The sequence below is a fragment of the Diadema antillarum genome, unplaced genomic scaffold (assembly GCF_040938485.1).
Source record: "Diadema antillarum isolate AM-2024a unplaced genomic scaffold, OU_Dant_1.0 seq00000248_RagTag, whole genome shotgun sequence".
NCBI classification, from domain to species: Eukaryota; Metazoa; Echinodermata; class Echinoidea; order Diadematoida; family Diadematidae; genus Diadema; species Diadema antillarum.
Window position 1 is genome coordinate 915,001 of NW_027271292.1, and position 14,226 is coordinate 929,226.

At 38.2% G+C, this 14,226-nt stretch overlaps 1 protein-coding gene across 1 annotated transcript in view; it reads right to left on the reverse strand.

Annotated features, from left to right (window-relative positions):
* Positions 1-6,948: 6,948 nt before the first annotated feature.
* LOC139729674 (rap guanine nucleotide exchange factor 2-like) overlaps positions 6,949-14,226 on the reverse strand; it is a 129,363-nt gene continuing 122,085 nt past the window's right edge. The window contains exons 31-33 of the mRNA XM_071640600.1: positions 13,184-13,270; positions 10,220-10,264; positions 6,949-9,035 (exon numbers count right to left, since the gene is read on the reverse strand). Of these exons, the coding sequence (XP_071496701.1) occupies positions 9,010-9,035; positions 10,220-10,264; positions 13,184-13,270 (158 nt within the window). The 3' untranslated portion in view covers positions 6,949-9,009. The remainder of the gene's footprint in view (positions 9,036-10,219; positions 10,265-13,183; positions 13,271-14,226) is intronic.

Consider the following 14,226-nt stretch of genomic DNA (forward strand, 5'->3'; position numbering starts at 1 on the left):
ATTCGTGTAACCATCGTCAATACATTCAGTACACGTAACAGGCGGAGGCAAAGGTACATCACAGAACTATACACACAGTGTAGAGTGTGTAGAGTTCTGCGAGGTACATTGTGTGTGTGCGTGCGCGTCCGCCGGAAGATGTCAGAGATTTCGCTGCACCATCATCTTTAGTATCTCCCAGTGTCTCTGCAAGCTAAAAGATGGAAGATCGAGAAAGCAGGAGGCCAGCGCAGGTACCGTGAATATTGAAACGCTCGGCTCTTTCGTCACGCACAAAAATGCATTATGCATATTGCTAATTAATTTTTCTTTTTCGTCCTCGACGTCGACACGGAGGCGGAGAGGGGACGAAACCCGCGCCATTCGATGTAGGATACTCTCCTGCGGCCGACGGCACCGGTCGCAGCTGCCCGGAGCCCACGGCTCGGGAGGAGATAGACAAACCAGCAACGCCGAAATAAAACAGGAAATACATAAGGCCGCGACAACAACAACAACTTCGAGTATTATAGTATAGGACTATTGTATATATATTTATGTACAATGTTATATGTATCTATGTGTGTGTATATTTAAATGTATGTTTGGCCTACAGTATTTGCCTCGTGACCATTAATCAAGCACTCCAATACTCATAAGCAAGCTACCGTGGGAACGCCACCCCTCTGGAGGAGCCTTGTTTAGCCTTGCGTAGGGACACAGACACTGTTGCCACTAAGGGATTTGAACCAGTGACCTTATAATTCAGAGAATGTGGTCTTTAGAGAATCTATATTTACATAGAAACCTACCTATCAATATACAATGTACTTATGTGTATGTGTGTGTGTGTATATATATCTATATATATCTCTCCCTGTCTCTCCATATCTATATCTATATTATATAATATATAGAAACGTAATAAGAATTGGTCTGCTCGGCATCTTGATGATAATAAGTTAACGAATCAGTAGAAGAAGAACGCCGTAAAAAAAAAAATAAATCCTAGATCTTGAAGATCTTAAAAAAGGAGCATAGCTCTCAAATACTGAAAGGCAAGGTCACACTTGCCCATGATCAGACGCGTTTTCATGTCTGTTTCAGAAATGGGTTTGATTAAGATCTTTTGTCACACCATGGGCACTGATGAAGAGTGTGACCTTGCCTTTCAGTATTTGAGAGCTATGCTCCTTTTTTAAGATCTTCAAGATCTAGGATTTATTTATTTTTTTTTTTTACGGCGTTCTTCTTCTACTGATTCGTTAACTTATATATATATGTAAGCCCCGTGCCAATAGGGCAAGGGTCTTTTAGGAAATAAGCTCACTGGACTGGAAAAAGAGACGAGGAGAGACGGTCTGCTTAGAATGAGATGGCATGGCAAAGTGTGTTCTTTATTCTCCATGAAGTTACATTCGTAACTGGTTGAACATTTGTACATTATGTACCTCAAAATTGCATTCTTGTTTCTGTGTTATAGCATTGTATTAAAATGTGATGACTTAATCAAACCAATTTCACTCCAAATTATATCAGATTGTCTTCCTTTCTCTTATTAAATATTGATTTATTCCTTCTTGCTTAACTTATAAATCAACCAATATTTCTACTAATAATGGTAATAGTACATTATATTTGTAATGCGCTTAATACAACGTTTCTAAGTGCATAGGGAAAGGACGAAAGGAGGAATGAAAAATGAGGGAAAACAGACATATCAAAACACAAGTAAAAATAACATGACATAAATCAATGTGTACCAGTCATTAAACACATACAATGATAATCACCTTTTATTCTATTTATGTAATAATTTCTATTCTCCCCTTGGGAAAGCTATGTCCAGTTGCTGTTAACTCTTAACTTAAATATCATTAAACCAAAATTCTGCCAAAAACTATTCACCGAAAATAACGAATAAATCTTCTTTTACCAGAGGGTTTTTCTGTATCACGCATCATCATAATTATACTCAACATGATTAAAACTGTTCGTCTTTATAACTAAATGTATGCATAACAAGTTTCCGTTTGTGTACAAAATTTGGATTTTTCCTCACTTTCATTACAATGTTCTCAGTCTTTAAGTTTTTCTCCCTTTTTGCTTCATAAAAAGAGGAGAACCAGAATTTCCTCTCTTTTCCAAGTGGCAGCAAAACTTTCTCTTTTTTCAAGTGGATTTTATGATGTTGTGGTCCCGCTGACCAGTGGAAGACCATTACATCTCCAGCGGACAAGGTCAGAGTACTTCTACTCCTCGGTGAGGGAGAGACTTCGGACAGTCTAGTCTGTGTTTCAGTCCCTTCCCTTTCACTCAAATATACATTTCTTTTCTTGTCCATATCCAGATGAATTATACAATATTTACAATCTATATTCCCTATCACAATATGAGATAGGCATGAATTTTATGTACTATCGCCACTAGAAATCACATGGTTATAACGATTAACGATCGGTTTGAAATGAACTAAAAGGGGTCTAGACTACTAGACTGTAATCAAAACAACTTCGCCTGGCCCAAGCAGGCCAGTTATCACATAATCTTTCGTCTGGACTCTCCTACCAGAGCCTGATAAATACCACCTGGCACATTTAGCCAGACTGACCATTTCAGGTTTAAAATCTACAAGTGTTCACAACCATGATACTTTCCCCATCTTATCCATTACACAACCTGAGATGGTTGTGTTCACATTCACATGGGTGCGGACATGAACACACACACACACACACACACACACACACACACACACACACACACACACACACACACACACACACACACACACACGCACAATTTAAACAGTAGCTTGGGGACTTTCACATCTAAAATCATTAGTAGGCTGTACAATGGTTACGGCAAATTTGCTCATAGTACATATAGTGAGGAGTTAAACCATAATTTGGTAATTATTCATATCACCTTAACTTATACATCTTCTATTATACTGGTAGCCTAACAAATTAGAGTGTGGTAGTGTAAATCCACTACTAAATTTAAATGGAAAGGATTTGTTCCGTAACAACATTAATTTAGTTAAAAGCTGCTACCTGCATGCAGCTCTTTGTCTTATACAAATAATCCTAAAACACATCTTTTTCGAAATAAGTACAACTCAACACATGTATTGCAATGAGTGGTGTAAGTCAAAATGCATAAAATAATGTAGTTAAATACCAGAAAGTAATGGTGGAAAACTGTATAAATTCTTACCTGGAAAAAGAGACGAGGAGAGACGGTCTGCTTAGAATGAGATGGCATGGCAAAGTGTGGCCACATCATCACCCTCCTCAGCTTCCACGTCACTCTTTCCTCTCAACATTCTTGACTCTTCCATTTTGTTTTAGGGGTGTGAATCTAACTTTCACACTTGTTAGGCATCTTAGGTATAAGTATGTTAGGTATCTTTATAAAATGGAATACATATTGCAGGTGTTATATATATCTTTAAAAAAAATGGGGGGGGGGGGCATAATTTCCATAGGGTCTCACATATATATATATATATACACACATAGTGCCTACCGGGCTCGATTAGTGGTGGCCTGCTGGTGGCTCATAAAATTCATGCTTTGGTGGCCCAATTGGACAACTAAGACTTTTTTTTTGGGGGGGGGGGGGGTAACCAAAATTTCAGATTTAAAGATTTTATTGCCTTGAATGGGCCATCAGACAATGTATATATCGTTGCTGGGGCGATGAGACCTCGTATCTACAAAATGTCAAATGTTCAGGAGAGCCAAAAAACATGGCGGCCAAAGCACTGTGGCGAATTGGGATAGCCTTTCCTTTGGCATGCCATGGTGGCTTCATTTTTGGAGTAAGACAGTTGGAATTTGGACAGGACATCACTTAACCCATTATTTGACCATTAATCCAAAAAACTCATTTTCACCAAAATTGCAGATACAAGGTCTTATCACCCCAGCAACAATATATATATACATGTATATATATATATAAATATATATATATATATATATATATATATATATATATATATATATGGAGGAATCTCTTTCATTGCTGTCCATATCCTGCACACCATGACAAAGAACTTCACAAATGATGAAACAACATCTTGTTCCCTTTCTATATGCATTTTTTATTTCCTTGCCACCGGGAAGATCAATCCATCATCAAGTATGTTCTATACAATGTACACTCAAATCCTCCTTCCAAACACTTTTCGCTTCCTTAAAATGCATTTTTTGATAATAAATACAACGGCCCAAAATGCAGTAGTGTGGTCCAAGGCCTTCAAGAAATGAATTTTATAACTTTTGTTGTCGTTTTTGCGTAATACATGCTGAATATATTTTACAAGTGCTATATACACAATTAAATATGACAGCCTTGGATATTCTTTCCACTGGTTTTCAAATTGCCATGACGATGTACCACAAATGATTATCAAGACAGCATACGATACATAAAATATACCATTTCATCATACATACAGAATGTGCCTCTTTTCGTACTTAGTGCATAGGGTCGTTAAAGAAATAAATGCACAAGTCAAGAAGTGAGGAACAAATCACAGTGCGTGGCATGATACTGAGAAGCCGTAGGACCAGGGGGGCGTTTCATCAACGAGTTCGTCGGAGTTTTCACCGACAAATTTGCTATCAGCCAATCAGACCAAGGATTTCATTAGCTTTTGACAGTTGTCAGTGTAAATCCTTGTGTCTGATTGGCTGATAGCAAATTTGTCGGTGAAAACTCCGACGAACTCATTGATGAAATGCCCCCCAGATAGGTGACTGACATACAAACACCGACAAGACCACACACTGTCCATCACATATTTATAAGCAGGATGTTCCTGCGACATCCATGGCAAGGTGCAATCTTCCTTGTCCACTCTGCTCATCTTTTACTTCAACATTCATCACAGTGCAAGTCTACCCTATCACTGCAAGACAGTCTTCTAGATTTAATATTCTCTTCTCTATGAACCATCTTGACAAATTTATCCTTCACAGACTGTAATCTGAGTACAAGAAGCTGACTGCGGTGACAATACCACATACGTGCAAAAACACACAGATATACAATACTGACAAAATGGTGACGGGGACCATGGCTACAGCCACAGATCAGAGGGGTGAAAACTTATACAGGATTATGTAACAAATGTACCTCCTTCATCAAGTAGAAACAAAAAATGAGACAAACTACAAGTGCACTTTGAATATGGGTGCTGGTAGCTCCTGAGTTGTGAGGATGTATGGTGAGTGATGGAGATTGGTCTAGGGTACCAACACAACGGTAATGTGTCTGGATTGAGACTACCATTCAAACTAGCATGGCTGTCCACGCCATTACCCTGCACCAAAGCCAGGCGTATAAAACAAAGACATTCTTTCATTCGGTTGTTCATGATTGGATAATGACTGTTTGCCAGTCAAAGCAGGCCAAAGACTAAAGCACACAGATGCAACCTTGTATGTAGTCACATTGGATATGACATTCATTTTACCTCACCACATCCTACCTACAGAAAATCAAAGGGCTAGATGTTACTGTATGATGGAACTTGAATGTGCTGATGTATATCAATAAATGGTACCCACTGTTGCTGCTTGATTCTTGATTCATGTCGTCTATTATCATCTGTAATCACAATAAATGACCAAATCTTGGTGACATGAAATTGTAGAAGCTATAAACCCAAAAGAATTGCTCATTTATAATATTTCTTTGTTTGGACAGCCCTAGGTGTAAGCATTGAATTATCAGGGGTGAGATGTAAAATTAAAAAAAAGATAAATCTTGGGAACTGAATTACCCAGAATATAAAAGGTTATACAAATTGTTATACAATGATTGAATATAAGCTACAGTGTAATACATCTATAATGATAAGATTATTTTATGCTGTTTCAAAGGAAACTGTACTTGTGGAACAACTGATCCCAAACCTTGAAGCTCTCCCTCTATCAGTAAACTTTTCTTTCACAACTAACAAACAGACATCCAATGACAACATTCCTATCAGATCAGACCATCAAAGTTAGGATTTTTGCCATCATGTTTGTAGTTTTCAACTTTTGTAACATTTTGAGTCTAACGCACAGGACCTACTCCAACTACACAGTGAATCCTACCAGCTATGTTACCCACCCTTGCCACTGATCTACAGGTAGAAGATACCTTAACCCATTGAGGACGGGCTAATTTTGCTACAACAAGCCTTTCCCATAGACAACCGCCCAATTATACTTGGGACTCGTCTCCAACAGGTTAAGACAGGGATGCGAGGCCATGCTGGTCTCAGGAATAGCAATTTTTCTGCAGGCCACTGAAAAGCATGTTTGATGTGGAGTGCATAATGTGTGTTATCCCAACACACCTATTGATACTATCTCTCCTATCATCTCCACTACTACCTTCTACCAAATTTACCACCAAGCAGAGTGAGCAATTTTTTTTTCTGAACATAATTATTTCATAATCTGATTTCAATATAATAGGAAAGGGACAATATCTCTTTACAATGATTTCTCAAAGTTAAAATACAGCCGAAATCAAATGCTGGTGAGCTGGATTGTCAGGAACAGTTCCTAATAGCTTCTTGGAGTTCTCCATCACCCTGCAATGAATGCTAGAGGTCATTTGTAGAATTTTTCCTTTGCCTGGAGTTGTGTTAGGGTGAAGTAACTTACGTCAAAGCAGGAGGGTGGGGTGGTGGCTGAATGTCTGTCCACTGAGTGCAGCTGAGCATTGTAATTGGTGTGTCCCTATAAGATCAGAAGTAAATACATGTCCCTTGGGTAGGACTTTAATGGACGTTTTGTGTGGGAGACGATCGCAAACAATGCCTGAACAGGAGTCCTCTTCACTGCTCCTTGTAAAGAGTAGAGAAAGCAGGGTGGTAACCTAGTGAAGTGGTCCGCCCCTAACACATACCAACCTCTTGTGGTTCATTACAGGCGACTGTCACAGAGAAGCACATGGTAGCTACACCATACAGCTTGCCACATGAACCCACTAGTTGTGTTTAATCTGTGCATGTATTATGCGGACCTGTGTGTGTGTGTGTGTGTAATCATTGCCTGCCAAATAAATGAAGCACAACATCCATCCGTGCAAGGTGATGCTTATTCATACTCACATCTTCCACAATACATGCTAACTTTATACAAACATGAACATAGAAAACCTTGTATTATGTATACACTACTCAACAGTATCCAATATCACTACTAAACAATAGGAAGAAATTATCCCAGATTGCACAAAAATGACATGAATAGATACACAGATATCTATATATATATATCGCAATTTCTTTCAGTATTCTTCTCACTTTTACACCTGGCATTGCAGAGGACAAGAAAAGTAAAGCTCTGTACAAGCAAATGTGTCAAAAATATTCATCCAAATGAATCTCACAAGCACTGGGTACACATCCATGAAATTGCAAATATCCTGTACAACATACCATAAGATACCACAAACCAATTTTACAGCATAAAGACATGTACAGCATTTGGTTGTATCGCATTGTTCTGAGTAATGGCATTGTTACCACTCAGAGAATCAGAACCTTTACCTTTGACAAGACCGGTTGCACAGCTAACAACCATATCAATATTACTCTCAATAACAGACAGTAACAGTATATCAAGTGTTCTGCCAGCACATCACACATGTACAAGCTCTTATGTAATCATATTCTAGTATGTGTGTACATGACCCCACACCAGCTTTGGTAAAAACATTTACATCATTCCAACTTTCTATTAGCCAAGTTCTGGTACACTTCAAATCACAGTCAGATAAATGATGATGGTGGAAGCAAAAGAAAATTAAATCTCAGTTTTAAATTATTCAGCAGCTACAAGATGACACCCTACCACTCCATACCGACAACAATATTATTTTTTTGCTTGATTCAAGCAAGAATGACATGTTATTACATCCACTGTAAACAAAGATGATCATCACATTTAAAGACATTTTGTTCTGTTCCCATTCTACCTTTACATGCCTCAATACTGGTTTTCTCAAGGGCAGAGGAATGGCAAGCATAAGAAGTGAGTGGTAAATTAGCAACACTCTCTTACGACAATATGTATTTAAATAATAACAAGTCATCACAAAATGTGATATGGTCTCATTTCTTCATGGAAGCCTCTTCAGCACTCATAGCACAGTTTGTTCAGAGGCCATTGTCACGAATAGTAACCTCCGTGTTGCCAAGTAACCACTTCTTAAATACCTATTAAGGTCTAGATGGACATTTTGTGTACAAAAATTTGTCTATGACCTGTATACACCTGATATAACTATAACCTAGGCTTAGGACTTCATATGAAATTCTCACACTGATTGGGGAACCTTGCAAGACGGTGTCTGTTTCTTTTACCACAGCTAGACAAGCGGAGGTTATTGGCTTTGAGGTTGCAGTCCTTATGGTCCTCTGATGTTTTGTCCCCCTCTTTATGCAGTTCATTTATCACAAGGACAATGGCTACGACCGTGAAGTCCCTGTGCTGAAAATTGTTGAAAAACGCTGCATTTGTGTCACATTATGAAGTATGTTACAATGATTGCGGTCTCTCACACAAAGCAGCAGAAATATTTGATCCATGCACGCCTGGTCTGCAAACCAGGTCCGAATCAAACGAGGGGAGCGTTAGTTGACACCAGGAGCTTGCTCTCCATAACCAACATCAGATGAAGCCGTCACCTGGCACAGAGGGGAGGATACCAGATCAGTAATGAGATGCAGTCCAGATCCCTTCTCCTTACTCGTTCCTCAATCGCCATCTTTGATGTTAGCTCCAAACATTGGCCCCTCATAGATGGCATCCATAGTGTCTATCTCTCTGATATCAAGTGATCTGACTACAAGGTTTCAGTCCTCCTGTCCGTCTCAGTTTTTTTCGCTCTCACATAATTCGCTTACGTTCTCACGAGCGAGTTTCTCCATCAATCACAATGCTGCTTTCAGCCGACAGGGTTTCATTTCTGTCTCAGAACCACTGGAAAGATGTATCACCAAATGCGTGGATGCTATACTACGGAAACCTGTTCATTATCTGTAGAAAACAAGAAAATGGAGACAATAATTTAGATCAACTCTGATGTCTTTTAAAAAGACAGAGCCAAGAGCTATCAATGAATCTTAGTATATGAATACCATGCACATGACATACAAGCATGTATTTATCTAGCTGCCTATCCATCTATCAGTCTGTCTATTTATCTTTCAATCAATCTATCTTCACTATCTGTCCATTAAATTTCCTTGTTTGTATCTACATGTATTTGCAAGATACGCATGTATGTATTATTTCCTTTTTTGTCATGAAAGTTTAACTGCTTGCTTCTTTGTGCTGTGGTCCACACTTTTCTATTGCAGGAGCCATGCATAAGTGGATTGTCTGAAGGTTTTCTGTATGAAAGAGGATATGAAATGAAACAGTTCAATTACTGTTTCTCAATTCATGAAAGTTGAAAACATATTCCTGTTTGGTGTTCCTGATAGTGTGGACACTCATTAAAGTAGTTTTCACAGACATGCAAATGACATACTGAAGACTGCTATCAAAATACAGTGTACAGAAAACTAAAAGCACCACATACTTCAACACAAAAGAAAGTTGAGCACAGTCCATACTGTCATGCAGAATGAAAAAATGAACAATAACTATGTCAACTTGCCACTCAACAGCATTAAAATGCACCCAAATATTGACATGGCCAAATTTGCATGCTCTGTGATTCATGGTTTCACACTGATTTGGAACTTACTGACAGGCATATGGAAATGCAGTATGATGTTCCATGGGAGGTGTTTGTAATGGTGGTCAGTATGTCTATAAGCATCATGAAATGATGGACTGCTTTGCCAAGCTTCTGGTAGGTTTGTCTGTCTGTTTGTTTTTGTCACAGGTATCAAATAACTGCAGTCAGTTTCACCTAGCCCCATTCATAAGTAAGATGAAGATCTAAAGTTTGAATGTCATCTAAATTTAAAAAAAAAGACTAAAACAGCCAATATGGAATACCATCATAAAAACAGTAGAAAATACAGAGCTAGTGTGAAACAGAGTAAATAATTAGTTTGGAAGATATTCACCATTGACTACAGAAAAATGCCCACCAATAGTTTGCAATAATCTTATAGAAGATTTTTCTCTGTGCGGTTCAAAGGCAGTGCTTACTGAAGGAGAGGAATGAAAGAGATATCAGCTATGGCTTTCATGGCATTCACACGTACCTGAGTCGTAGAAATCGCAAGATTCACTACTACGCGGCAAGTCCCCTACAAAACATGGAAAGAATCGGGTTCACACAGTCAGCATCAGGCAAGGAAAAAAAAAAAAGATGCAATGGATACAAAAATTGAACACACACATACACACATCAAAAAAATACTGTTCATCACAGGAGAAGATGGTGCACAATGTGTCACAAAGTCTTCCTAAATCACTCTTAGACACAGGTTTGAAATGGGTCACCCTTTCTGTGCACAATTTAGTGGGAATACTGTGCAAGTAGGTACCAAAAACGTGGTGTGCATTTCAAACTGCTCCAATTCAGCCCATGATATGAGGTAGTGGAAATTTCAAGGGTGCGATTTTGTATATTGAGCAAATAGACACAAGATGTCCTATTAAGTGGATGAAATACAACTTTTAACTCACTTGTACTTGAAATTGTTACTTACAACTTTTACCTCACTTTTTTGGAAAGTCTACTTTTAGACCCAAAATTGCTTCTGTTCACACAGAACTGATATCAACAAAAGTTTGTATGAATGGGTGAGTTCAAGGAACATTAAACCACTAAATCCTTGTTTGAAAGAAGACATTCAAACAGTAGTGATCATGTGTGCAAACACTTGTTGTTTTGATGTGTCTCACAGAAAGGAAATGATTGTTGAGTCTCTATTTCACTTCAAGGGGTTTTCAGACTCTGACCTGCAAGCACCTCATCTTTCCTGTGACTGTGACAACACTGACACACTGCAACACTCATGCAGATCACACATGTTGCAGAACCCAGAAAAATGCATGGTGACAACATCAAATGTGACCCTGCATCACAAAACCAACAAAAGGCCGCCGGACATGGATTTTAGTTAAGGGCAGATTCTTAAAGAGCAGACTCTAAAGCTTTAAAATGATGTATAACTCAATTCAAATGGACTCCCCTAACCTATCTACTAAATACTAGAAAGAAAGCACACACTCTGCAAAAGTGTGAGCTGAGAAAAGAGGATATGAAGTACAGGGTCTATTCAAGCGCTTAATCTTCACCGAGCCATGCTGGCTGTGTGATGAAAGGGACAAAACACAGGATGAAAACCACAGGAGCAACAACAATGAAGGGATTATCAGATTAAGCTGAAATCGAGCATGTACTATCAACACATTCTGCCCATGATTAAGGCTAACTTTCAAAGCAGTAGCGTTATCCTTTCAAAAGTTATTAGACTTGAAAGTGAAGCGTGTGTAAAGGATTTCCAGAAATAAAAAGGGCCCTTGATACCTGATCATTCTACTCTACACTCCCCCACCCCCCCCCCCAAAAAAAGGGATGTAGAAAAACTGGTGAAAACACACTTTCCCATTCATATTATGATCCCAAACTAAACAATAATGTAGAAGGATAGCTCTTTCAGAAAATACAAAAAAAAAACTCAAGATAGACTCAGTTGACCCTTTTCACCTTTTTGGAGTCCTCATGTAAAATCAAGGGGTGCGACATTTTGTTGGTTTTGTGATGCACAGTCACAAATGTTGTGGCTAAGTGCCAAGTGTACATCTTTGATGGCAAGATCGTGCCACTTTTCAATCGCAGAATGCAAAAAAGAGAAAGATGAATGACCAAAATGACTTCCATGACAACTGCATGACAGACAGCGAGACAAAGCTATATCCATCCAAACAACCACAATCCTCTCTGTCACACCTACTCATACTGAGTTCACCTTGTTCAAATATTTTTCTCTAAATATCCGCAGTTATATGATCCATGCTTTGGCTATAATGGAAACATTGTGAAAAGAGGATTGGCTGAAAATAGCAGATTATTAAAGAGAAATGACAAAAATTGCACAAGATGTTTATGATGAAATGTTGGGACTCTTTGCACAAAGATATGAAAACATCGGCATTGATGGACCTTTCAGCTTATGGACTGATTTCATCAAGGATGTAAAGGTCAAATGATAAACTGCTAGGCCTTTTCAAACCATTTATGTATTATTCCTTCATTAGTATATAACCTGATACAATGATAATGTAATCTGTATCAATCATATACCGGGTATTTAATACTTTATGAATATTATCTACATTTTTATACTGAAACAATTTCAATTTCATTTGTTCTCCACTGAGATGAATTAAAAGTTTTAATTTCAAATGCCATATGAGTTAGAGTATCCTTGTCAGTTCAAATTATTTTCCAATATTAGTAATTCATGAACTCTGGCTTTTCGGCAAAGCTTAGTTGGTCTGTAGACTCAAATTTCTAGAAGGTTCTTTCATGACATTTGAATCTATCTACTCACAAGACGTTTAACATCAAAACATTCAGAAATGTATTTTCTTCAAACCACACAATTACATTAGACTACATTAGGGACATTTTTACAACAATACTTTAACATTATCCTCACCAAGAGAGTAGTTTAGTATTGAAGTGGTTTTTTTTTCCAAGTCTGTTACATCATACTTTAATTTTGCTACTTCAAAACTAGTTCCTCTGAAATCTTGATACCAGACATTTAGTTTCTTTTAATAGAATAGTTATAAATAACAAATTTCACAAATGACTTTAATTATTTTCATGGGGGAAAAAATGTCATGCTAAATTTGCTCAGTCTGCAGCTTGTAACAGAAGAAGAGTGAGATCTCTAATTGGGTTTGCCACTACTTTTCTTTTCCAAATAACCATATCATCATACTGCTGAATTTGCTACATTTGATGCCAAGCTTTCTGAAATGAAGCCATTTAGTTTACCCAAGTTCTCATGAATAACAGAACTCTGCCAACCCATGTGGTGTTGCAGTACATGTTTAGGATGTCCCCATATAATGCTTTGAGCTGGTTGTTGCAAGAGGAATACAAGCTGGCAAAAGTCATGACTGTGTGCTTGCGTATGATACACTTTGGCCAGTCACTACACTGTTAAGTCATTCAGTATGAGTGAGTATCAGCGATGAAGACTTACGTGCGCGAGCAGCAGCAATCTCATAGTCAGGTGGTTTTCTCTCCTGCATCTCTTGAGGGGGTGGGGAGTAGAGTTTGGGAGGTGGGACTGTACCACGAGAAAAATCACAAGGAGAGAATTTAGATATCAAAATGATACACAAAGACTAAAATCAAGGGATCATTTCATTTGTTGATGATTTTACAAGCACATAAAAGTGATTTAGAATCTATGTCATAAATTTCTAAATACCTTGGATACACATACATAACAAAACACTAGGTGAAACACATATTGAAGATACATGCATGAAACCATCCATGATTAACCCGTCGAGGACGAGTCCCGAGTATACTCGGGCAGGTGTCTATGGGAAATGCGTGTTTTAGCAAAATCCAACCGTCCTCAACAGGTTAATACAGCATGGTAGAGTCAGTTTTAGCCTCTGTAATCACATTTTGCACACAGCAGCCCTCCAGTTATGTTGTTAAAAATATTTATTTATCACTCACGTCAGTCAGTACTTGCAGGATAACTGACCTGATCCCACGCTACTAACCAGATACTTTTCATCTGCTGGTTTTAAATAAAGCTTTGAACAAAGCACACATAAAAGACATGACATGATATTCAAGACGATCAATATATTAATTCAGACATAAGTACAGGTCCTCTTGGGTGAACATCTCCTAACCCCTGTGCGTGCTTTGAGTATTGATTGACAGAAAAAAGCCCATAGCATTGTACACACTGTCCAGAGTCTCTTGCATAGAAAGGGTTAAAAAAAAGCACTGCATCCAATGATATTTGAGTCAAGGTGTGTAAACAATGGATGTATTGGGATGCCGATGCTGCTAATTTCCCAATGGATATATGATATTTTACAGAGCATAAACCTGTTGAAGCAGAAGACCGACTACATGGATTATCACCTAACTTTTGACACAGCTCAAACACATGTAAATTGTAGTTCTGACAAATCATACTTTAGCCAACATGAACTGCACTGGCTTAATTGACACAGAGGCATGTCAAATAAATGAACATCTATTAACAGCATCCCT